The following is a 26,072-nucleotide window of genomic DNA, read 5'->3' on the forward strand; positions in this document are numbered from 1 at the left end:
GCAGCTGTGAGTCTTTTCTGAATACCTAGGAGGGCGGGGAAACTTCGGGCAGATGAGCATGGCTCACACAGAACTGTGTTCATATTCCATGTCTGCTGCTTACTCTGCCCAGCACCCTGGACCAGGGATCTAGAGTCTCCGAGCTTAAAATAAGCTCCCTCATTGGTAAAACGTGAATGAAACCAACCTCACAGAGTGAACCAAGGCAACGGGTGGAAGGCGGAGAGCCTGTGCTGATGGGAGATGCAGAATAAAGGCTTGGCAGATGGCAGGGGCTGCCGTCACCGATTCTACGCTCTAGGCCAGGGAGTGGGGCATCAAATCCTTGGCTCTGGCCACGACACACAAAGAAACTATGACCTTAGCACACTTCCATCGGATGCGTAGTGCAAGTGTCTTCCGAGTTTGGATACAAATCTAGCAACTGAGAATGTAATTTTGTGTACTCAGCCTGTCCCCAAAATGTGCTCCCTTGGAATAGATGGGAAACACCATCCATGATCCATAATCATAAAAGCACAGGGGCCCAAAATAAATAATGGCTCTCCCAGAAAAGCTCACTTGGTTGTTATTTATAAGCTCCTAGGCCACCTTGCTATTGCCAAGAAAATCTGCTTTACCTTTTTGCAGCTGTTCTGTCTGGCCTCCCAATATATACTTGCTGGAAAAAAGTTATTGTTATGCTAAAATCACAATGGGACTCACATAACTCACCACTAAATAGCACCAATAAAACTATGAAAATGGCATTTTGGCATTCAAAGTTATTTTCTTATGGACTTTAACAAGATTCAATGCTTTTGTTCTCATAATGCTCTGGTATTTTCAGCTTTACAAAAAAAAAGATAAAAATGTGAAATAGTTTTCTGGCAAAACATCATCCTTTCTCCAAAAGAGAGTGTTTTGATTTTGAAAACAGGGAGCCACAGGGGCCGTGTGGTACACGATTTAATATTGATCGGCAATCATGGCTGTAACCACAAGGCTGGTGTGCAGCAGCAGTTTACCTCTTTCTTGGTGAATTTTGGTGAGTGATCGTTTTTGTCATCAATCAGGATTGTCGCTGTGGCCGTGCCTATTAATCCAACATCCAGTCCAGCCATATCTTGGGCCTCGATGATCAACTCATATTTGGGATTTTCCAGTGTCTACAAAACAAAAACACAGCAGAGAAGACGCATTTAGATTCAGGTAGGTGGCAAGGGTGTTCCTTGAGCTACCTCTATGCCCTGCTCCATTGAGGGCAGGCATCTTTAATCATTCATAGCCCTTGTACCTATTGAAATCTCTCCAAAGCAAGATAATCACTATTCATAAACTGGAGTTGGCCGTGGGGATGGAATCTCTTTTGTTCTTAATTAAGGGGACATTTGACACATTCCAGAATGTTTCATTTCTGGAGTTTGGGTATATATTGCAAGTTTGATATTTATACCCACATACGTCATTTCACAGCAACCTCATGAAACTGACCTGGAAGTAAGATTAGGACAAAGATGTCAGATTTAGGGACTCATATTTACTGAACAATTTGATGGGCCAGGCAGTGGATTCCTGTATTTTTCAGAAATCATCATTGTTAATCCTTCCACTAAGCATGTTAAATCACAACTGTTGTTCCCATTTTACAGGTGAAAAAATACTAACTGAAGTTTAGAGTCACCTGTACTGCACTTCTTTCATGTCATTTTTAGTCATTTTAATTTTTGGTGTTATGCATTGTAATCCAGCTATGATCTGATGGATTTAACACAGGCAATTTTGCACTATCATCTCTCAATGTATGCGAGTTTTTCATCAGATAGTTGACAGACATTTCGCTACCATGTTTAAACATTCAGAACAACTAATCAAGGGGCCCTGATCCCAACATAAAGAAGGGTGCAGTGGTTGGTGAATAACAGACCTGCATTTACATTGCCCTCCGGGGTGGATATGCCTGTCTTGGTCAACCAGGTACCATTCTTCTTCTGGGAATGCAGCGCCCCACTTTTCCTTTGGGGACCTCTGGTCACTTATTCTCTGCCCATTGGGATGTAAAGAATGCTCATTCTCGGTAGCTTGGGATGCATTGCCTTTTCCCACCCTCCTCTCTGACCAACTTTTGGAATGAGCCCTGGTTAGAAGAAGCCAATATGTGCATGTCAACCTAGAGACATAATGACTGGTCCAGGCACAGGACCTGTGCTTGATGGTTGAGAGAAGGAAGCTCTGTTTCCCGGTGTGCAAACCTGGCAGCTTTGGACCCAGGAGCTAGAGGAGCCATCACATGCCAGTCAGGGGAGGGGTGAGGGATGTCTGTCTGAGAGTGAAGCCAATACGCTGATGGAATTAGATGTGAGCCGTGGAGGAAAAGTAGTGTTTCCCAGTGACTGCACGGGAGTCACTTCATCATGCTGTGCCTGAAGCCAGTCCCACCTGTGGACTTTCAGCTAATTAGGGCATTAATTTTCCTTATTTGCTTAAACTAGCTTGGATTGGTTTCTAAATCGCTCACACAGAGAGTTCAAGTTGAACCACCTTCAATAACAAAAAGAAAAGGACTTTATTTTTGTTAATGAAGGTTCTACCAGTTGCAAAAGTCCTACCGGTCAGTATAAGAGCTTCAAAAACATTTCTTATTCCAACCAATAATTAAGAAATACCATGGAAAGCAAAGAACAAAACCACAATGGGGATCTATAGTTTCCTTCTAAAGCTAAAAGTTAACATGGGAATTTTTAATAGTTCAATGCTAGCTGTCCCCAAAACTTTTTAGTATTTTAAAAGGGTGGTTAGCTGTTTGCAACCTAGGGAACCTTTAATGGGTTGTTTTGTAACTAAGAGCTTCTGAGCTACTAACTTAAGGAGGAATGGTTCTGCTGGATGGTTTGGAAGACTCTAAACTCTTAATTCTAGAAGATGAGTGGGCTGCTCCTTGAACAGTTACTCACAATGCCCCTCCCCCCTAGGCTTTATTGACATATAATTGACATGTAACATTGTTTAAGTTTAAGGTGTACAATATGATAATTGAAAAAAATATTTTGTATAAACAAACAAACAAACAAACAAACAAGCTGCACTGGGATTGAAGTTCACAGAATTCTCTAATAGCTGAGTGCAAACAGACTTAACAGCAAACCCAGCTCTGGGTAATTCTGGTTTTACCTGGTTCAGCTGGCACCTCTCTGTAAAGGAGCTTGAAATGCCATCTACTCTCAAGCTGGAGTTGAAAAATCATCAGCCTAATGTAAGTGACTTTCTACTTATAATTGACAAGTTGAATTGGATTTACTATTTGCCATAAATTTTGCAGTTGGACAATAATGAAATCATAAACTGGCCCATCTTCAAAAATTTTCCCAAATGTCTCTAGACATACTAATCACTAGTCAGGTCTAATTTTGTGTATGACTTGTTTGCTTTTGTAACAATATGTTGCATGTTTTGGGAAGCATGTTATCATAAAAATAATACATTATGTAGATTTTTTTCTGATATTAAAGAGATCATGATAAACAATATCATTTTCTCCATGTAATATCATTTACCAACATAAGTCCTTGACATTATTTTAAGGGTTGCATAAAATGAATCATATACCCAATTTATACTTAACTTCATTATTTTCTATTATTAGGACTTTAGGTTTTTTCTAGTCTTTAAAAGTTTTTGACAATCTAAATAACACCACAACAAACATCTCTATTCAGGAATTTTTCAATATATTTTGACATTTTTTGAATGATAGATTCTGGGATACGGAATTACTAGGCCAAAGAGTATGAACACTTTAAGGCTCTTTATTCATATTTCAATATTGCTTTCCAAGAAGATCTTAACCGATTTTCATAGCAGTTTTAATAGCACATTCACATTCAGTTTATGATCTCAAGCATGGCTTGTCTCTAAAGAACAGCCAATCTCACTCCATGAAGCAAATTGGGGGATGAGTACGATCCTGCAATGACTACCCAACAAGGAGGCCAGCTCCTCACGGCATTCACCCTTCCCCAGTTTGCGGTACAGGTTGCTATGGACACGCACTCCAGGGCTGCTTCAAGCACTAAGTGGGTATGTGCTGTGTTGCCTTCCCAGTGTCCATCCATTCCCTCTTCCTGTGATACCCACTTTGGGGGCATCGCCCCTTCCTCATTCTCGCACAGGTTGAGTTCAGGTAGGGTTGACACTATCCCTGACCCAGGGAGGGTCATATGGCTCGGGCCTCCCATTCCCACGGTCGTAGGATGAGCCCGTAACGTAAGGGAGGCCACCTGGGATTGAAACTCAATCTCGGGGCATATTTCTTTTAGAACTCTTAGGTAAAAGATATCCGCCTTCTGCTGGACTTGAAGGTGGTAGGACATAAATCTGGAGCTAGCTGGTAGTGGCCATTTGCAGCCACACAGAGAAAGTCAGCTTGAGAAAGAGGAGCACGCAGCACTGAGAGGGAGAGATGGTGTTCTTTTAACCTCCTTCGAGCTCTTTTATAGTCATTCTGAAGCCAGAATTTACCTCTCAGATTCTGAGTGCTATGAGCTAATAAATTTCTCCTTTCCTTAAGATATTTAAATTAGATGTTCTGCAAGTTGCAACAAGGGAGTCTTGACTAATATTGTAACTAATGCTACGATCAATTTCCTCCAAGAAAGTGTAAGAGCAGCTTATCATACAGCAGCATCACAATAAGCTCTTCACAACAGCATTCCAATCATTTCATGAATACATTATTTTTGCTTTTAACACTTTCCCCTCCACAGAAACAATTTTTTTTGGATCAGAGAAAGTTATAATTTTTTTCATGAATTTATGCACCTATTTAGTTGGAAGTTATTGAACATCTAGCCTAAATACTATGCTGGGTGCTGGGAATAGAGGGATGGGAAAACAAGGTCCCTGTCTTGAAGAAGTTGAGGATTGAGGATAGGTATGTTTACACATAACTGCCACAAAATAGATTCACTATAACTAAGCAGACTCTTGTGTCTGCTTATGACAGCACAAAGGAAAGACACGTGGGCTTAACTCTCTTGTAGTTTAATATATTTTATAAATAATTTAAAAAATGAACCAGCCAATTCCCATCTCCTGAAGTAAATAAAACTTTATGACTGCAATGGGACATATATTGATTAACCTAGTAGGAAATCAATTAGACTATTAAGTAGATGAATTGCAAGGTTTGGCATGAGATATTCAAAAGTCTCAATTTTCTGGCAAACCAAAGGCTACTATAAAAATGGTTTTATTATTGAAAATATACCCAATTATTTTAAGGAAAATAGAAGTGATACAGTCATTTCTAATGTGACAAGGGGGATTCTCCTCCGCCCCTCTCCCATCCCATGTCTAAGAGGTAAATATTGTTATTGTAGTTCTTTGTTTCCCTCCTTTCTCGTACACATCACACACATTTTATACACACTCATATTTAAACAAATGATTCCATTCGCACAGTTGTACAATTTGTTTTAGCATATCATTTTCTTCTAGTACTTACGGATCTGTCTCTTATTATAACAGCTGTTTAACAGCTCACTGTATGGATCTATCATAATTTATTCAATCTTTCCTTATTGGATGGCCATTTGAGTTGTTTATAAGTTTTCACTTTAAAAAGCAACTCTAAGATAAAAAGTCCATTGGCCTATCAGTATTTTGGGATTTTTTCTGTAATAAGCATGATTGCTTTCCCAATGACAGCAATAATGAAAACCAAACAACCTCTAATAAAAGTTACCTTCCTTGAGATGTAAAAGACCTGGAGAAAATGCCATGTGAGTCCCTTCGTTCTTGCACAACGGGAATACCTTCCGCTCACCAGGGACCTGCTTCCCACACCGGCTGAGCCTTTTCCAGGAAGCCTGCCCCAATTCCCTAGCTCTTGTGGTCACTCTTCCTTGCAATATACATACACATCACCTCTGCACTCCTCAGCAGTCACATTGCCTTTGTTTTTCCCCTGAAGAAACTCCTAGGCAGCCCACAGCTGCCCCGTTCTTTGGGAAGATCTGTTGCTGCAGAGATACAGGCCCCGGGGGTCGTGTGCCAGGTTTGTCTTTCTTGCACTAACGAGTGATTCACAGGTAACTCTCCCTGGGACAACTGGGTTCTGGGAACATGAAATGTGGAACCAGGTATCACAGAGACCGAATGTGGGGCAAGCCTTCTTTTCTTTCTCCACGTCACTCCTGGGCCTCGCAGAGGGGTTTTTGCCTTCTTGAACGCTTTGGGAGTAAACTTAGCACTGTGGTTTCTCTCCTCTGCCCGTGCAGAAGGCACCATGCCTTTGGGGGACGAGACCTCCAGCAGCCCAGCTATTTTGTCACTTGGTGCGTAAACTGAAGGGGGCATGGGAAGCCCCCTTATCCTCTCAAGGCTAGCCTGAACTCTCCAACGCAAGAATCTCATCTGGTTCTTGTCTTTATTGCTCTCAGTGGGCTCAAGGCTCAGAAGGGAGCTGAGTGTGATCAACCCCAGTAGAAAGAGCCCTTCAGGCTGAGTTAGGCTGAAGGCGCTGCTCTGACAGAGCTGCAAGCGCTGCCGCTGGGACCTGGGACTGTGCCGGCTCCTGACTTCGGCTCCTTCCCTGATTCTGTAATCTACCCCAGTGTTTATTCTGGAGACTCTTTTTGGCACTGAAACCAGCCAGAATCATTTTCAGTTGTTTGCCACCAAAGGAACCTGTGGTGAAGCCAGATGTCACTTGTTCATCAAATGCCACTTCTTCTGACTCCAGGGCACACAGCTAGACTGTAAGATGAACTTGAGTGACTTATTCTGGCCAGTGAAATTGGGGCAGGAGGGATGTACCAGCATGGCTCCTAAACCTCCCACATAATCCTCCATGTTTTCTATTTCCCCAAACAGAACCCTCATCTCCAAGTAACTATATGGAGCAGAGCCCCTTCACTGACCTGCATTAGACTGCGGCATGAACAAGACAGAAGCTGTTCTTTAAGTTGAAGGGAAGTTTGTTACAGTGCTTAGCCTACCCTGACTAATAGAACAGCTTTATTTCCTGTTTGGTTTTATTTTGAATGCCCATTTACTATCTTCCTAAGTGAATGACAAAGTTTTCAAGGGCAAGGACCACGTCTTTGACCCTGGCCCCTGGCCAGGATGTGACATACAAGGTGGGCAATTTACTTTCATTGTTGATAATGATGATATATTACTGTTTCCCTGAACCAAATTATATCTCAAAGGTCTGAGCATATCAGTGGCATTTCCGAACCAGAGTCATTTATTCTCAGGGAATGGCTTATACTTTGCAGAGCTCTAGCTCAAGGAGATAGGATTTTATTTTGACCAAGAAATGCATTGTGTCAAAACTGGGGAAATTAAATTTGGGTGCTCCGATTTTATTTTAAGCTATCTGATCTGTAAGACATATCTAAAAGAGTCAAACTGCTCTCCTGGTTTGAACTCGGCAGGCATGCATTTCTACTGCATTCGCTCTCTCCTCCTGGGCGTCTACGAGCACCTAGTTAATATATATCCTAGAAACAGGCAAGATGGTGTGTCTGCAAAAAAAGCCTCGGGTGTATCTCCACAGACACAAGCCAGGTTCACTGATCACACTGATTTGAAAACCAAACATTTCATCTTGAAAAAAGAAAATCAAGCCGTGTCACTAAATGTGGCACATAATCAATCACTGGACCCTTGATGCTTTACACAGCTCTGGTGACTTCCATACGAGTATGCATTTAACGGAACATTTATCACTAATAACAAGCATAATGGTAGCTGTGGGGGGAAATCAACGAACAAATGTTACATGGAAAAAGGTTTTGCCATTAACCCATGCAGCCCCCCATCCTCCTCCTGCTCATCTTGAACCACTCGCCACGACTCTGCGCTTTGTCCAGGCCGCTTGTCCTTCCGCTGGACCCCAGTTTTTCTCCCTTTCGAACTTTCTGCCTCTACTACTTCCTCCAGGCTGATTTCTACTCATTGGCTGATGTTCATTCTTTACTGCACTGAAGCTCGTGCAGGCAGGGGCCTTATTGCAGAACAGGGTGGCTGACACTTTGGAAGGGACAATCAAAATGAGATCAAGCACTATTGCCCTGGCTCCACCACTTAGGAGCTAAGACATCCTGGTCAAGATACAGAAGTTCTCACTGCCTCAGTTTCCTTACCTGCAAAATGGGGACAATACTAATACTTTCAGGGTAAGTGAGAATTAAAATAAGTAACATAAAGTGCTAAGTACAGAGCCTGGCATACGTCAGTGCTCAATAGAATGGCTGTTGTTTTTACACAGTGGACCTTTGAAAAGTCTTCTAAAAACATGACAGTGTTAAAGGTGGCCTCTAGGAACAGTCAGAAGGAACTGGGTACTTGCACCGATCACTAAATAAGCCTGGAAGTGGATCCTTCCCCAGATGAACCTTCTGTTGACACTGTAAAGTGTGGACAAACACATGGACTGCAGTTTTGTGACAGTCCATTAGCAGAGGACAGGGCCAAGCCATGCCCAGACCCTAGAACACAGACACTGTGAAATAATAAACATCTATTGTTTTAAGTCATTAAGTTTGGGGGGGGGTAATTTATTATGCAGCAATAGACACTTTCCCCAGCACTTATCATAGTCTGTAATATTCTTGTTTACTGATTACTTATTTATTGGCTTTCTTGACTCTGACCATTTGAGCTCCATGAGGTCAAGGACTTGGCTTGTTTAGAGATTTATCTCCCAGCTATTAATTTAGTGCCTGGCACATTGTAGTTATGCAATAATTAGTCAATTATTGATATTTTTATAAAATAATGTATTACATAGGGCAATGTGCTTATAACTGTTTAATAATAGAGTCTCCTGATTTTGTAGTGTTTGTCAAGTTTGGTGGTTTAAATATTTCTACCATGGTTGATTTCAAGCTACCAACATGATGTCATTGAGTGCAGAGTTGGAGAGATATATCTACAATCAGCTATTGTGAGCCCGTAAGCATATAAATTGTGCTTTACTTGTCAAGGAAAGCAGTAAGAAGGCTTTTTCAAAAATTCCTTTGTTGTGTAACATTTAAGGTACTATTAGTAAGAAATATTAACATGAGATTTACAGCAAGGACATAACATAATTTATTTATTACTCATCAGCTTTGTCCAGATAGACTGGGCAAAGCAAGACTCCTTGTTAGATGGCACCTGAACAGGGACCACATTCTTCTCCAGGTTAGTTGCACCTGACACCTGGTCTATAAATATTGCAAATAGATTGGCAAAAATGTTATCTGAAGCAGAATGAGCTGTTGTCTGTCTGGAGTTTGATTTATCCACTCTGGCCACATAACACTGGGGCTAGGCAGTTCATAAATCCAGCAGGAGCTGCATACCTGCCCTCGTAAAATGTGCTTACTCCCAGTGCAGATGGCAAGGGGGTCCCTCTGTCTTTCCCACGCAGTATGAAGCGGGTTCGGCTTGTGCTTGTCTTTAGGCCTCCTGTCACCCTGCTTCTCAGTGCCAACATGAACATTCATGTTCCAGGCTGTCACCAGCTGTGTTTTTACCCCTGCTGGGGTTTTGTGGATAAGGAGAAGGCAGAGCTCATCCCCCGATTTACTGGTTGCTGACAAAGCTAGCAAGGTGGGCAAGCATCAGGGCAAATAAACACCAACACTTAGACATATATGGTTGGAATACCCTAAGTGATACCAAAATCAAATAACGTATTTCTAGGAGAAGCATATATCTTCTGATGTTCCTGATGAGTTACAGTAAATAAGCTGCCGATGGCATTCACAGCATACGTGGAAAATCACCCCCTTCAGACCCAAGGTGGCAAATATTCGACATTCAGTTTGATTCCTCTGAAACACTTATATAGCATCTACCAAGTTCAAGTAACTCTGCTAGGTGGGATGAATGACAGACCCTGGTTTTGGTGCATTTATATTCCAGATAAGTGAACAAAAAGCAAATGTGTAATGTATGATGAGATACCAACATTATCAGAATGATACCAATTAAGGTCCCTGTGAAGGGAGTCAGAATATGGGGTTGCTCAGGAAGGCTATGCTGAGGTTACTTAATTTACCGGACATTAAATGAGCACTTAAGATGTGTTAGACTTTGTGCTATTTAGTGGTGACAAGTAAAGGGAGCCAAGCCTAGTGGGAGGGACAATACCCAGATAATCTCAGTAGAATGGGAGTAATAACAGAGTATTGTGGTACCACAAGGGAGAGATGGCTTAACCTAGACATTAGGAAGGGAGAATTAAGGAGACATTTCCTGCAGAAGAGAATAGCCTACCATAGAATTAGATGTGGGGTCTTGAGATACGGAAGTAAATTTCTGGGGAAGAAAAGAGGAGACCATTAATCTTAAAACACGGAAATTCAATTGCTCTGTAAGAACTGAAGTTGATTCTGATTCTCATCAGGACACTGTGGAAATAAGAAATGTAAAATATATTCTCTGCCTTCAAAGTAGATACAACACATATAAGCAGCTCCACAAGGCCCGAGGCAGTAGGTGCTGAATGTGCACTCCATAGATTCAGACGTGCCTGGTGCAGCTGGGAGGGCTACCGTGGCTTTTCAGCGGTGTCGGGTTAAAGTGGGCTGGATTTGAGCTGTGCAGGATGGGTGTGAAGGCAGAGAACTCAGAGAGGGAAGAACAGTCTGGTTACCAGCATGAGGGCGGCCAGATGAGACAGGGCCACTGGTGCGGTTGTAGTCAAGGTTTGTGAGGTAGAGAGACACAGCCTATTGGTTCTTGCAAGTAGCTCAGAGATGACATCACCCAGCCCTACATTTAAGGAACTCACAGCATGAAAAAACAGAGAAAGGGAATCCCAGGAAGCATATGGCTGGTTAGGGGAAGAACTGAACACGCTAATGACTCTCTTGGATTTACTGTTTGATTGAGACAAAGAGGTACAGAGCCTTTAAAGTTGAAGTAAAATAAAATGTAATTAAAGTGCTCTTTCTCCATGATTTTTATATATTTTCACAATCCACCGTTTACTGTTAGGTTGTGTCTTCTAACCTTTTGGCCCTGAACTGCCAGAGGAACAGTATGCCAGGTACTTGGTAGGTGCCTAAAGACACATTGTCTGAGTCAGTGCTTCTCAGACTTCCCTGAGGCAGAACCCCCTGGTTTCAGCCCCTCACTAGTGCTGATGACTCAGGAGGTCCGGGCAAGCGGTGGGAGGCATGAGGATGTGCATTTCTAACAAATTTTCAGGAGATGCTGAAGCTGCTGATCTGGGACCACATGTGCAGACCAACAGGCTCCCTTACCTATTTTTACTTAAAACTCACCTGTTTATGATGCAATTGAAATGATAAAATAGAAAACATAGTTTACTAAAGTTTCTCTTGCTGTGAAATTTTTCGCTTTCTAGAAAAAATGTATTTCCTTTAAGATACTAAACAGCACTGTGATTGTCTCTCCAGCCTGCTTAAAATCATTTTCTAGAGGCCTCTATTTGGATGTTCTCCCTCAGTGTTTATGGGCCCACGACCGAACTCGTCATCTTCCCCTGCAGCATGGCCCTGACTCCTGCAGGTGTCAGCTCGAGCTGGCCACCCTGGTTGTCCCCAGCTCCTCCCTCTCTTCCTCATCAGCCAACGATCAAGTGCCACTGATTTCGCCTCCCCAACTTCCCTTGGGTATACCCATCCTCTTTTCTCTCTCATCCTGGCTATATCAGCACCTGGAGCCCTCCTCTGTTCTCACCTGGATTAGTGCAACAGCTTCCGGACTGGGCCTTCTGCTACCTACCAAACCACTCTCCACCCCAATGCCAGCCAGAGCGAGTGGTCTAAACTACCGTCTGACTACAGGGCCCTCCTCAAAATGCTTCGAAGGCCCTTCAGTGTCTACAGGATGATGTTCAAGTTCATCAAGCACAGAGGACACACTCATCACACTCATCATGGCCTGATCTAGTTTTCCTCACTCACAGTGTTATTCTTATAACACCTGACTACATGCAATTCCATCACCTCGAACTTTTTCCTCCCCTACACCTTTGCTCATACTGTGCCCTCTGCCTGGGAGGCCTTCCCTGCACATGTCCCCTCCGCCTCCCCCTCCTCGGAAAACTTCTTAGATGTTGCTTCCCTTGTAAAGCTTTCCTCTTCTTCCCAGAGTTACTCCTTTCTCCTCCATATCAGCCCTACCTATATATTATGGTGAATGCTTTTCTTTTGGTTTGCTTCATGACACAGAAATTTTCTCTTCACATGTCTGTCTTTGTGATTGTGCTGTGAGATGTCAGGTTCATGCATCAGGCACAGTGTGTGGTGAAAGTGAGCTCTGAACGTGGTCAAGCCTTTGACCCTAGAAGCTTTCATATCTGTGGTAGGCAGCTTAATGGCCCCTGAAGATGCCCACGTACTAATCCCTGGAACCTGTGGGTATGGTACCTTATGTGGTAAAAGGGACTTTAAAGATGTGATCCAGTGAGGGATCTTAGGATGAGGAGGTTATCCTGGATCGTTTAGGTGGGTCCTAAGTAATCCTAAGGGTCCTTATAAGAGGGAGGCGGCAAGTTCAGAGTCAGAGAGGGAGATGTGTCAATGGAAGCAGGGAGAGGGAGGGAATGAGAACCTGGGAGAGGGAGGGAGGGAAGAATGGAGGGAGGGAGGAAGGGGGAGACAGACAGACAGACAGACAGGCATTTGAAGGAGGTAATGAGCCAAGGAATGCTGGTCACCTCTAGAAGTTGGTGAAGGCCAGGAGATAGTTTCTTCCTACAGCTTCCAGTAGGCACCTGCCTTGCTGACACCTTGAGTTTATCCCAGTGAAGCTCATTTTGGACTTCTGACCTCCAGAACTGTAGGATACTAAATGTGTGTTGTTTTAAGCTACAATACTGTGGTTGTTTGTTATGGCAGCCATGGGAAACTAATGCACCTTCTCCGGAGAGGGCTTATGAGAGTCCTGGAGGGGAGAGATGCTCACCAGCCTTCCACTCTGTGTGGTGCATCATGTCGCCAGCTGCCACCTTCATTTCATGCCCAGCTGCCTGCCTCCCAGGACAGCCCACCTTCTCAGAATAGCATTCACTATCTTTGCTCTGAAAACAATTTCCATTTCAATCCTTTGGAGTGCAATGTCAGCCACACCTTTCCCACAAAACCTGTGTAGTAGGAAGATGAATTTTCTTCTTTGTACAAAGTGGTAAATACCAAATCAATTTACTGGAGAATTCTCTCTTCAATACATGTATGTGGTTTCCAATGTGTCAGTCACATTGACTATTCATTATAGTCCTCGATGGTGGCAAGGACCCTGCCTCTGATTTATTCCTGTTTTATCCTCAACACCTGGCCCACGGAGACACTGAGGCCCCAAGACACTGCCTTTATGTGGTCATTGGGTTAAACTCTTTGGAAATAAATTGAACTAATTCTAAGCCCCCCGGGGGAAAAATCACATAGCCAGTTCAGTGGCTGGCACTGAATGTCTGTTAATGTTTGAGGAATGAATAAATCAAGGGATAGTTATGCTGATCACTACACAGACAGCTTGGCCTCAGGTTTGCTATTCTGGGTTGCAAAGGTTACTGGTCTGAAGCCAGAGCCTGGGCAGGGTTGGACAGGCTAAGTCTATCCCTAGAAGGCCAGGCTTTGCAGAGAAGGGTAGGGATTCCAGAAGTGAGCAAGTCCTTCCCCTTTGGAGAGGCATCCATAGCAAGAAAGTCTTGGCAAGCAAGGCTGGTGGGCTGGGCTCTCCTCTGCCTCAGCAGATGCAGATGCCCCAGGCTCAGCCCTTGGCTCGTCACAATTCTCAAGGTGTATAAGATGGAAGGGGGGACGATAAAGGAGGGACAACCAAATCCTCTGCAGTGAGGTGTGGATGGGAATGACCTTTCAGAAAAAACAAAGAAGGGGCAAGAGAATGTAATTCAGATGAGCCTCCTCGAACCCAGCTGGAGGCTGTCTCAGGTGACCCACATTTGCCACAGTATAAAATCAGGAAACTGGTATTCCTGTCGTTCACCAAGCGCTCTCCAAAAGCAAATAGCTTTCCTTGGGTTTCGATTTATTACCATCTAAAATGTCATTCTCTGTATAGGTAATAAAAGATAATATGTTTTATGGAGGCTCCTTATGTTCAGGTTTTACAAAATCTATTATTAAATGATCTGAATAGAATCTAAATGAATCTTACTAAGTTACATGAAGAAGCAAGGTGGTTTTTTTTTTTTTTCCATTTCCTCTTCCTCAAATCAAGTGCAGTTAGCAGGGCGGCACTCTCTGCATGTTTTCTAATCACACAGCCGAAGGAAGTGCTTTTGTCGGACTTAAAATTGCATTCTGCTGTGTAATCAGCTTCACAAAGTTACATACTGATCAAAACGTCCCAAAAATCCAATGACTGACTCCTAATGACAGAAGCACATGAGCTCACCAAGGGTTGGAGGATGCTTTTAAAAACAGGCTCCAAATGCCTATCTGTTGGAGCAATTTTAGCTTTATGACCTTTGTCCATTGGTCCCCTGCATGCTTCTGGCTCTTCACATTAATTTCAGGAGCTTAATCAGTATTGCTGCCTCTACTTGGGAAGCACCATCCAAGCGGGCTGAGTCAAGCCTGGTTTGCCGACCATTTCTTAGAACCCGCTCCCACTCAGACGTGATCCCCTAATCAAATCTGCCAGCCAGGGTTACTTTTAATCAGTACTATGTGTTTTCCCTTAAGTCAAACACATAAAAATGCAAAGCTTACTTTGGTTTAGAATTCTATTGCTGGTAATAATTCCAGGTAGCTTTGGAAACAAAGGAGCCCGCTGAGAGAGTAATGAATCAGCAAATGACACCCACCCACTCTACCCGTGGACGAGAAAGCAATTCAAGACACTGCCTTTATGCTGTCATTGGGTTATACTCTTTGAAAATAAATTGAACTAATTCTAAATCATCCGAGAAAGAAACCCACACAAGATGGATTCCAATTACGCCACTGCTGTTGTTCCAAAAGCAAATTCACATACCAGGGAGAAAAGACAATGCGAATAACCCAGCCATGATTATTCTGGAAGGCCCTCCTGTCGATTTCATGCCTGGCACAGCCAGTCCTTTTGATCACCTTCCTTCAGCATTATTTGGGTAAGACCACCTAACGCACTGTGATCCCCTGCCCTTTTCTCAGGAGGTGGCCCCTTTGTGATCTTGGTTCCGCTATTCATTTTGTTCCTGAAATTGTCTTGGCCTTGCAGGCAGGAGCTAAGCCTATTAACACCCTTGAATGTTACTGGAGCAAGGAACAGGAAGTTGAATGGTATGACTTAACATTTGACCTTGACCTTCCCTGGCTCAGCCTCACAGACAGACATAATGTTGTTGATCAAGATGAGTGGTTTCCCTTCACGAAGTATAAAACCCACAAATATGCCGTTGGAGGGCTCCTTTTCATTTTATTTTTAAAAAAATAACCAATAAATAGAGCTTTCTGTAGTCTCTCCTGCTCCTCTCCGGAGTCCTTTTCAAAGTGGAGGGACTTGAACCCTATTGCCAGGGAACCCACTGTCATTGTTCTCGTCCCAGTCGGGGTGAGACCTCAGCCCTGGAATGAGAACACACCTCTGTGCCTCCTGCTTCCTCCTGGCTCGAATCCCAGCCTGTGGGCCTCTCTGCTCTAGTCCACAAGTGCTCATTCCTTGTCAGTCCAGCTGTGTTCCAGCAATCATGGCTGCGTCCACTGAGAACTGATTTTATGCGGGGAAACAGCACTCAGCCTTTTGTGTGAATTCCTCAGCTGATCCTCACGACAGCCCTGTGAGGTGGGTAAGACGGTTGCTCCCTTTACACAGGCAGGCGATTCTGTTGCCCAAGGACACCCAGCTCTTATCTGGTGGAGCTGGGATGGGGACCCAAATTCTTGGTCCACAGCCTATACTCCTAATTGTGACTCTTGAGTCTCCTCAACACCCACCTGGTAGCCCAAAGCCGCTCTTTGTGGTAGCCTGAAGGTTCCATATGGGAACCCATTTCCCAGCTGTCATGGAAGCCCCTGTATGAGTTGAGCTTGGAAGGGCGGGAGCTTTTTTGGGATAGCTTGCCAGTCATTGGCCGCTCTTTGAACAATCTCCACTAGGTCCCTAAATGTCTGCCTACTTCTTGGAGACCCCATTTATTCCCACAGCTTCAGTTCTACCCACCCCTATTGATCCTGACAGCTTCAATTACCATCTGTCTCTTTCATGTCCAAATCTCTCCTAATTCCCAGATCCACACTTCGAACTGCTTGCTCGACATTTCCACCTGAGTGTTTCACAGGCACTGCAAACACAGCACGTCACAAAGTCAACACAGTGAAAGCGCCTCCCCAGCCAACTGCACTCCTTACCCGCCCTGGTTAATGGTGTCACCCTCTACCAGGAGACCAAATGGGAAGTCCTGGTGTCTCCTCTCAGCCCCACTGATTTTCTCTCTTGAAAAGGAGTCCCCTATGGTTCCATCCTCACTATTCCTACTGCCTTTGTCTTCATTTTGGCCACTGTCATGTCTCACTTCGGCTGCTATTTCCTGAGATAAGTAGAATATAAATTTGGAGCAATTTTGGAAGGGGTCATGGGGTGCAGGAAGGTGGAAAGAGGTCCCAGGGTACCAGCATCATGCCATTCCGGGAGGAAACACCAGCCAGGACAGCCCACTGCATGCTGCACCAGGACTTGTCACTGTTGGCCAGAGGGAAGTTTCTCGGGCTGACTTCGTATGTGCAAACTATGGGCCCTAGAGCCTCCCAACATCGTTCCACTACATCCTACAGAAGCCCCTGGACACTTCTTAAGGGAGTATGTGAGTGCTCCATTCACATTCACACTTCTGTTTCTTCACAGACGCTGTTCCCTTCGCCTGGGATGCAATTCTCTATGTTCAGAGTTGGTGAATTTCTACTATCCTCAAATGTCCATCTCAAATGTCATTTCTCTTTGAAGCCTTTGCTGTAATCTCCAGGGTAGAGAGATTGCAGAGCTCTTTACACAGTTCCCTTGTAGCACACATCACATTGTGCCTCAGTAAACCAAAGATCGCTGTCCCTTCCACCATGCTGTGGGATACTTCCAGAATAAGGAGGCAAATTTCAGCCTTGCTTTGTAACAGATACGTGACCGTGCACAAGTCACAACCTCTGATGCCCAGGTCCCCTAGTTCAGCAAAAGGTTGCAGTCTTACCTTTTCTCCAGGACTTTTGTGAGGGTGGAGTGGGCTCCCCCTTATACATCACCAATCACGTGCCCTGGTACACAGAGTGAACTTAGCAAGTGGGAGCTATTGTCACAGTCAAAATCACAGGATCATTGCTCACTAAATCCTGGACAGGGACATGAGCTTTTAAATCAATGTGACTAAGAATGGTGCTTTCTCAAAATGAAATGACAGCTATGTTCATGACCCACAGTAGATTGGATGGTGGCCCACAAAAAGATGTGTCCAAGTCCTAACCCCCAGTACCTGTGAATGTGACCTCATTTGGAAAGAGGGTCTTTGCAGATGTAACTAAGTTAAGGATCTCTAGATCAGAGCTCCCTAGATTTAGGGTAGGCCCTAAGTTCAAGAACTTCAAGGACGTGTCTCCTCATAAGGGACAGAAGAGGAGAGACACACAGAAAAGGGAAGAGGTCATATGAAGACACAGGGAGAGACTGGAGCGAGGTGACCACAAGCCAAGGAAGTCAGGAGTTATAGAAGCTGGAAGAAGGAAGGAAGGATCCTCTGCTAGAGCCTCCAGAGGAAGCACAGCCCTGCTGCCACCTTGAGTTTTGTCTTGTCTCCAGGACTATGAGAGAACACATGTCTGTTGTTGTAAATGACCTGGTTTGTGGTAATTTGTTACTGCAGCCCCAGGAAATTAATACACCTGTTAAATGCAAACTCTTTCAAAGATCCTTCTGGTCAGGGAATGGAGCATGTATGTAATACTTAGAATGTAGTCAGGCTGTCCTAAATCTGCCATGTAACTTCATGATGGGACTTCATGGTATGGTAGATTTGGGGCCTTAGTTAGGAGTCTTGGGAATTTTACATTTTCTAGAGAGAGAGAGAGCGAGCTCAGTCTTCAGGAAACCTGGTAAACACTGAATTCCATTTACACTGGCTGTCAACTCACTCTCTGTGTTAGTGGTGGTTCCTCCCAGTGGTTTGGGTAAATGTCCCATGGCTGTGGGGCGGCGGGTGAGACCACTCCTGAGAGTCCCCGGCCACCCAGGCTCCTGTATGTCCCAGTGGCCCTCACATGCAGCATGCTTCAGAACAGGCAGTGGGGGTGGGAAACCCATTCATCCTTCAAGGGGAAAACTGGGGAGAAATCGAGGAGGGGGGAATGTAGAATTGTCCTTAGTCATTTGTCTCAGAGACTCTGAAAGGAAAGGCTGCTTTAGAAACCTTCAGGTAAGTCCACGAACTTTAATTTTAACCACACGACTCTTTAGTTGCTAGCATGGCGTTTGGGTTCTAGATGGGCTCAGTGAACTTGTGTTTCCAAGAATACTGATGTGAACTTCAGTAGGGATGGAACTCACGAGCTGTGTGATTTTTCAGATGAGTCATTTTGAATTCTCAGCCTCAGTTTACTCTTCCACAAAATGGGGGTGGGGCTAGCATAAGTACATTCCAAGGCCAACCTCCAGCTTCAATGGGACTTGTCTGGGATGAAGACATCCGGCAATAGTCAGTGTGCACTTCCACTTTTTATGTGGTCTACACATTGTACATAAAATGCCTACAATGGAATGGTATCCGCCTACCTGCACACATGTTTCTAATGAAGAAAACACAAGTTACAAAACAGTGTCAGTGGTATCACATGTTGGGTGAAAAGAAACATTCCCACTTCATGCAGTGTGGCCAAGGTAACGCTCTGTCTTCACTTAACTTGCTTCATTTCCTTCCTGAGTGCACACTTCAGTATTCCCGTGCAATTAGGATGACCATATACTGAGTCCTAGCCCCTGGTATGTGGGCAGAGGGATGCATGCCATCTCCAGGCTCAGCCTGTCAAATTTCCTACGCACAACCTTTATGGCCCCTTTTCCTGTGGCCACCTTGGGTGACACCTGTTGAAGACATGGTATTGTGGAAGGAAGAGGCTCTGTGGAATAAGGCTCCTGCCTGACATTTAACATCTCATTGGATTGGACATGGGCAAGCAGTAACCTTGGACTGGGCCACTGAGATTTTGAGGCTGTTTGTTACAGCAGCATTACTGACTCTGGAACACATACCCACTATCCAAAACAGCAAAGTGAGACACTACATTTACATTCTCCTTGGGCTATATTCTTTTAACATTAGTTGAACCAAGTCTTTTACCAATCGCATACAAATAGGAGGGGGAACCCCAAAACCCCAGGATTTATTTATAAAAAATTGTGTATTTATTCTTACATGTTTAAACTTTAGTCACCTTCAAAATACTCTCCATTTGATGCAATATACCTATTGAGACATTTTTCTACTGCTCAAAACAGTTTTTGAACTCATTGACTTTGATGCCTTTTAGTGCTTCTGCTGTTTTTTGTTTCACCTCTTCCACATCAGCAAAACTTTTCCCTTTCAGTACTTTTTTCATTCAAGAAAGCAAACAAGCAAAAAATGTCGCTCAGGGTGAGATCAGGTGAATAGGGAGGGTGGGGTAGGGTGGTCATGCTGTTTTGGTCAAAAACTGCTGAACACTCAGCTCGGTGTGGGCAGCTGTGCTCGTAAATCACCCATCAGGAAATGGGCAAATGTGTTGAAAGAGTCTAAAAAAAAAATTCCCTGAAGCCAAACGGAGCTTCTCACCACAATGCCAGGGGGAACAGTGGTACGGATGGGTTCCTAGAACACTCACCTGGTGGGGGAAGCCTGTGCTACAAGGGGCCCGCCCTTCAGAAGATAACCCGTTTTTTTGGGTCCCCTGTCATATGTAAAAATGTATCTGTCTAGCTATCTATCTAAATTCTATATGGATAGATAGAGATATCTATATGTACATATGTCCATGTATATATATAGAGATATCTATCTAATCTATACCTATCTATGCATCCATCTGTCTATACACACAAAAGTTAATAGCAGTTAGTTCAGTCTGATATAATTACAGATAAGTATTCTTTTCCCCCTTAATGGGTTATCCATATTTTATATATGTGTGTGTATATGTATATATGTAATATATATGTATGTATATGTGTGTGTGTATAGAAAGAGAGAGAGAGAGAGAAAGAAAGAGAGAGAGAGGGTTGTATGGTTTTGGTAACAAGGCAATATCTTATGTTTACAGTATTAAAAAGAAAGAACAAAACAAACACAAAACCCTCCCCAAAGTGATGGCTATGGCACTAGATCTATACTCTTGAAACTTTTTTTGTCCCTTCCAAGTTGTATTGGGGCCTAAGGTATTAAGCCAAGGGTCGTGGAAGCCAGAAACCATCTGCATAAAGCAAAGAATAAAAAAAAATGGCTAATTTTTTGCGACCAGGTCCTGCTGCGGCAGCCTGGGAACACCCGCAGGGCCAGAAGCGGTCTCTGCAGAACCACCCCTCCTGGGACCCGGCTGCGCTCCTCCCGCGTATATCTCAGCAAGTCTCCTGCCAGCCTCCAGACCTCCGGTGAGAAACCCGAGGCTCACAGGGGGCTCGCCCACTCATTCCACAAACATTCTCTGAGGGCCCTTCAGCTGGTGGGGAGAGAACCACAGACGAAAGCCACAAAGATCCCCTCTTTGTGGAGCTTCCATTCTAGATGAGGATTTGGACTGTAAACAGATCAATGGAGATAAAGATTTCAGGAAAAAATTAAATAAGAAGGGGGCAGAGCATTCTGGGGTGAGGGTGGAGGCTCAGTTTTAAGTGAGGTGACCTGAGAAGGTCGCACTTGATTACATCCCTGGAGAGGCTAAGGAGAAGCAGCAGGGTATGCTCGGGTAGAGCGATCCGTGTAGCTGGACTAGCAAGTGCGAAGGTCCAGAGGCAGGGGCACAAGGGATGGGTATTTTGGTCTAAATTATTTCAAAAAACACCGAAAGTAGTTTTTGAGGACAGATTTTCAACACTTTTTTCTCTTCTGCTCTACTGATGCTCAAGGCAGTGAGTGAGTGAGTGTTTAAAATAGGAGCAAAGACCGAGGAAGTACTTTTGGATCGATGACTCAACTGTACACTTTACGAGGGCAGAGACTGCACCTGCCTTCCAAATGTCCCACCATCATTTTGCAGGGGGAGTGAACAAACATAGTTGTGATTTTTGTAGGAGGGTCAAATATGTTCATCACTTCAAAGAAAAGAAAAAGCATGTTTCTTTTAATGCCAGCTGAAATACAATCTGCCCAAATTTTATTATAAATATAAAAATCAAAGGTTAGGATTTTAACAACATGAAAGTATTTTAAAAATAAACAGAATAAATGGCACCATTTAAGGAGAATGTGCTTTTCTTTCTTTTATAAATATTGACTCCCACAGACAGAGATCTGTTATCTACAGGGAGGCTAAGTGTTAATATCCAGTCCAGCAACCAATGCAAGCACGTGGCAGTTCTCACACTTCTTATTTCAGTAAAATTCCAACATCATGGGAGTTTTAATAAGGAAGTGTACAAGAAATGGTAAAGTAATGAAAGGGGAAGAAATGAAAGCGAAGTGGTGCATTGATCTTAGATTTAGGATCTTCCCGGATCCATTTACCAAGCTATCAATTCTGCCTGTCTAATTTGTTCGTATCTGCCATCTTCTTCCCATTCGCAGTACTTCTCCTGTAGTTCAGGGCACAAAAAACAGCCTCTGTGGTTTCCCCGAGTCCCATCTCACCCTTTCAAGAGTATTTTCATTACAATTGTATTTCTAATGCTTCACTCTGATCACTTGGCTACTCTGCTCTAAATCCTTCCGTGGCTCCCTATTACTACCAGATGCTGTCTAAACTCTGTGAAGGGGCACTGAAGGACATTGGAAATTTGTCCCTCTCTGCGTTCATTTCCTACCACGCCACCCCTCATTCATTATCAACTAGGAATACTTAATCACTGGCCATGGTTTCTCAAACATGCCAGGTTCTCTCCACCTCTCTGGCCTTACAAACACTGTTCCCTTTGCCTGGAACAGCCTCTATCCACGTGTCCCCAGGTGAGACCTACTCATTGTCTAAGTCTCAGTTCCCACGCTACTCCTCCGTGAAGCCTGCCTTGATTCTTCCGTGTCTCGTTGGGAGGCCACTTTTCTATACTTATACTGGGCTTACTTGTGCCTATGTTTAATGTACTACCTGCCTTACCGCAATGGCATGTTTGATTCCTAGTTAGCCTGTGTGCTTCTCAGGGGCTGTGTCTCCGTGCAGATCAATATAGTTCCTGGACACCATAGGTGCCTGATAGGTAATTTTGATCAGAGTGTATGATGGAGTATGAAGCAGCTCTAGGAGGACTCTCTCTTGGTGATGCACAGCAACCAGGATCCCACCTCTTGTTGAGGTGCTGAGGGCAACTAATGAGACCTGACAGGGCTGGAGCGGCCTTGAGAATCAGACGGCGCCAGATGCAGTCCTGCTCCGTCCCTTGCCACCTGTGAGGGCCTGGGCAGGTCCCTTAAGCTCCTCTGAGCTTCCAGTGACTCCTCGGAAAACAAGATCGTCATTGTCTACCTAGAAAGGTTGTTAGGAGGATTAAATAAGAGGATACCTGCAAAATGCTTAGCACAGCGTGTGGTGAACACCATGAGCTAGTTGCGTGTGTGGACTATGGGCAAGTCAACCTCACTAAGCCTCAGTTTTACAGTCATTAACTAGGGAGAAGAAACAGTATCTGCTTCACAGCACAGTTGTGAGGACTAAATGAGATGATGCATGCACAACATCCAATAGTGACATTGAATTGGGCCATTATTGCTGCACTCAATACTCTCTCTTATTGTACCACTTGTCACACTGGATTGTGTCATATGTTCACAAACCTGTAAGCTGTTAGAATCACCTATATCTCTTCATTATCATATCCCTGACACGTAGACTACTCTTGGGCACATAGTAGATGTTCATTAAACATTAGCAGAGCTGATGCCTGAACAAGGGTCTACTGCCCTCTCTCTCTCTCCAAACTGAGTCCATCCTCGAAGGCTCACACAGCTTCCCCTCTTGTCTAGAAAGCCTTCCTTCCTTTTTGCTGCAGGACATCATCTGCTTTCTAACACCCACAACATCTACCATTTGTTCGTTTCCAGGTACCACATTTCAGCCTGGAACTGTCAATGGTTATTTAAATTTCTTCTAGCCTAAACGACGCCGTCTGTCTGTGTAGCTCTCCCTCAGCCAGACACCCAGTGCCGGGGTTGCACCCTGGAACCCTCAGCCCAGCACATGTTAACATCCAGGAAGATGCTCTGTGGCTATGAGAAAGGGACCGTTTTACAGGTCCTGAACAAACAAAGGCTGGACATTCTTCTCCATCCAGGAATGGCTAGCCAGTGGTATTCTCCCAGGTGTACCACTTAAACATCCTCATAATACTCTGAGGGGAAAAAACTACCCAAAGCCACCAAGCATAGCTCTTTGCAGTATTGAAGATTGCTGCTGTATAAGCCAGAGGCACCCACATTAAAAATAAATGCTTAGTAGGAGAATATTTAATGACATGGAAAATGTTTCTATTACATTGTCGAGAGGAAAGCAGGTTACAAAATTGTATGAATGCTGAAGTCCCACTTTAAAAAAAATATATTTATATATACACACTTTTTAGAGTAGGAGAATTATATATAATATATTAACAGCGATTGTCTCTGAACAATGTGGTTATGCAATTTTTATTTTGTCCTTTGTGTTTTTTTCTAATTTTTTACAGTAAACATATCATTGAGTGGTCAGAAAAGTAATACATTTTATTAGCAGAACTCCAGTGTAAGGGTTAAGGTGTCTGGATGTGTCTATGTGATTTTGATTGGGAGGGGCCAGAAGGTGTGTGGTTTGGATGTGGCCTCTTCCTCTTCTCTCCTCCTCACATCCCCCATCCCTGCCCCAGGCTTTGCCTGAAAGCAGAGAGCTATTTCCTTGAACCAACGCTTGACGCCAGCCGTTCATATTTCCAATAGGGGCATCTGTGAGGACCTCACATTACAATAGAAAGGATGTACTAAATAAAGAACACATGGCTCTCGTTGGCTTTCTAAATGTCATTGTGCCTACCTGCACATTTATATCTCAGGACACACACAGACTTCTCCAGAGAGCCAATACAACAGCTGGTTGAGGTGTGAACCAAGATTTCAATTAAATGTTAATTGGCACCCAGGCGTGACATGGGGGTCCTTAAATGACTGTGCTGGGGAACTTGGTCTTTTCATTTTTTCTTTCTTGCTTCCTTTACTTTGGTTATTCATAAACCAGGAGGAGGATCTGGTCAGTGAGCACAGTAGGAAAGGGGTTGTTTAACTCTTTCTTCCCTAAGACATCCATTCTCCATATGATAGTCTGTGCCTGGAACTGCAACATGATGTTTAGTGTTTGGATGGAAATGAACACCTGCAACCAATCAGCAGGGTGACTCTAAATACCAAGGTATTCAGAGAAATAGAAGTCGATGATCAAATATAGGAGCACTTGAATGTTTTGTCCACAAATGCCAGGTAAATGTCTGCCACGGGGTGTATTAGCCATTTCCTCACTTAAGAATGTAACAAAGTGGGCATTATGAAGAAGGGGAAAAGACAACCTACAGAATGGAAAAAAGATGCTTGCAAATCATGTTTCTCATAAGAGCTTACTATCCAGAATATATAAAGAGCACTTGCAACTCAAACAACACGGGTACACAATAAAATTAAAATATAGGCAAAGGACTTGAATAGAAACTTCTGCCAAGAAGATATGCAAATAATCTAGTGAGCATATGAAAAGATACTCAACAACAGTCATTAGGGAAATGCAAATCAAATCCACAGTGAGGCACAACTACGCACCTAGGATGGCCTTAGTAAGAAAGCAAAAGGAATGCCCTGGTCAGTGTGATTCCCTGTCAGGGCACACGCCTGGGTTGCGGGTTCGGTCCCCAGTCTGGGCTCAAATGAGAAGCAACCAATTGATGTTTCTCTCTTACATCTTTTCTCTCTCTACCATCCTCTCTCCTTTCCCCTCTCTCTGAAATCAATGAGCATGTCCTTGGGTGAGGATAAAAAAAAGAAAAAGGAAAATAAGTGTTTGTGACAATACAGAAGAATTAGAACTCTCATACATTCCTGGTGAGAATGTGTTTTTTATTTAGCACATTCTTTCTTTTGTAATGTGAGGTCCTCAGAGATACCTCTATTCGAAATACAAATGGCCATCGTATCTTGGTTTCCAGCCACTGTGGAAAAATTTATCAGTTTCTTAAAAAGTTAAGCATAGAATTACCTTATGACCCAGAAATTTCCCTCCTAGTATGTCCTCAGAAGTATACAAAAACAGGCTCTCAAACAAATACACGTATGTGAATGTCCATAGCAGCATCGTTCACAGTAGCCCAAAGGTAAAAACAACTCTAATGTCGATCAGTGGATGAATGGATAAACAAAATGTGGTCTATTCATACAATGGAATATTATTCAGCCATAAAAAATGAAATACTAATTCATGCTATCATGTGGATGAGCCTCAAAACACTATGCTAAGTAAAAAAAGCCAGGCACAAAATGTTGCATATTGTGTGACTCCATTTATATGTAATGTCCAGAACAGATAAATCCACAGATACGGAATATAGATTGGTGGCTGTAAAAGCTAGGGGGAGTGGAGATTGGAGAGAGATTGCTTAAAGGGGTTGGGGTTTCCTTTTGGCATGATAAAAATGTTTTGCGACTAGATAGAGGTGTTCGTTGTACAACACTGCGAATGTACTAAACACCACTGAACTGTTCACTTTTAAATGATTAATTTCATATTAGATGAATGTCATCTCAATAAAAACATACTATAAAGTGCCTTCTATACACTCATTGCTGGGGCTACAAAGGTAAGTAAAACAGTCATGGCTTCTGTTCTTAAGTAGAATATAGCCCAATACAGGGGCGGGGGGACAGATGTTAATCACACATATTGCTGTTAAGTTGCAGCTGTGAAATGGCAGATGAAGGCGAGGTTCAGGCTGCTTTGAAAGTGCCTGTAGGAAGG

The 26,072-nt window shown here is 43.6% G+C and overlaps 1 protein-coding gene across 3 annotated transcripts in view; it reads right to left on the reverse strand.

The window, feature by feature from the left end:
* CDH13 (cadherin 13) overlaps window positions 1-26,072 on the reverse strand; it is a 983,248-nt gene that overhangs the window by 138,166 nt on the left and 819,010 nt on the right. For all 3 annotated transcript variants that reach the window (XM_054579129.1, XM_054579128.1, XM_054579130.1), the window contains one exon: window positions 1,008-1,148. In XM_054579129.1, the coding sequence (XP_054435104.1) occupies window positions 1,008-1,148 (141 nt within the window). The remainder of the gene's footprint in view (window positions 1-1,007; window positions 1,149-26,072) is intronic.

Source organism: Pteronotus mesoamericanus, unplaced genomic scaffold, assembly GCF_021234165.1.
Source record: "Pteronotus mesoamericanus isolate MK-2021 breed Mesoamerican mustached bat unplaced genomic scaffold, CSHL_Meso_final contig_52, whole genome shotgun sequence".
In the NCBI taxonomy this organism is placed as follows: Eukaryota; Metazoa; Chordata; class Mammalia; order Chiroptera; family Mormoopidae; genus Pteronotus; species Pteronotus mesoamericanus.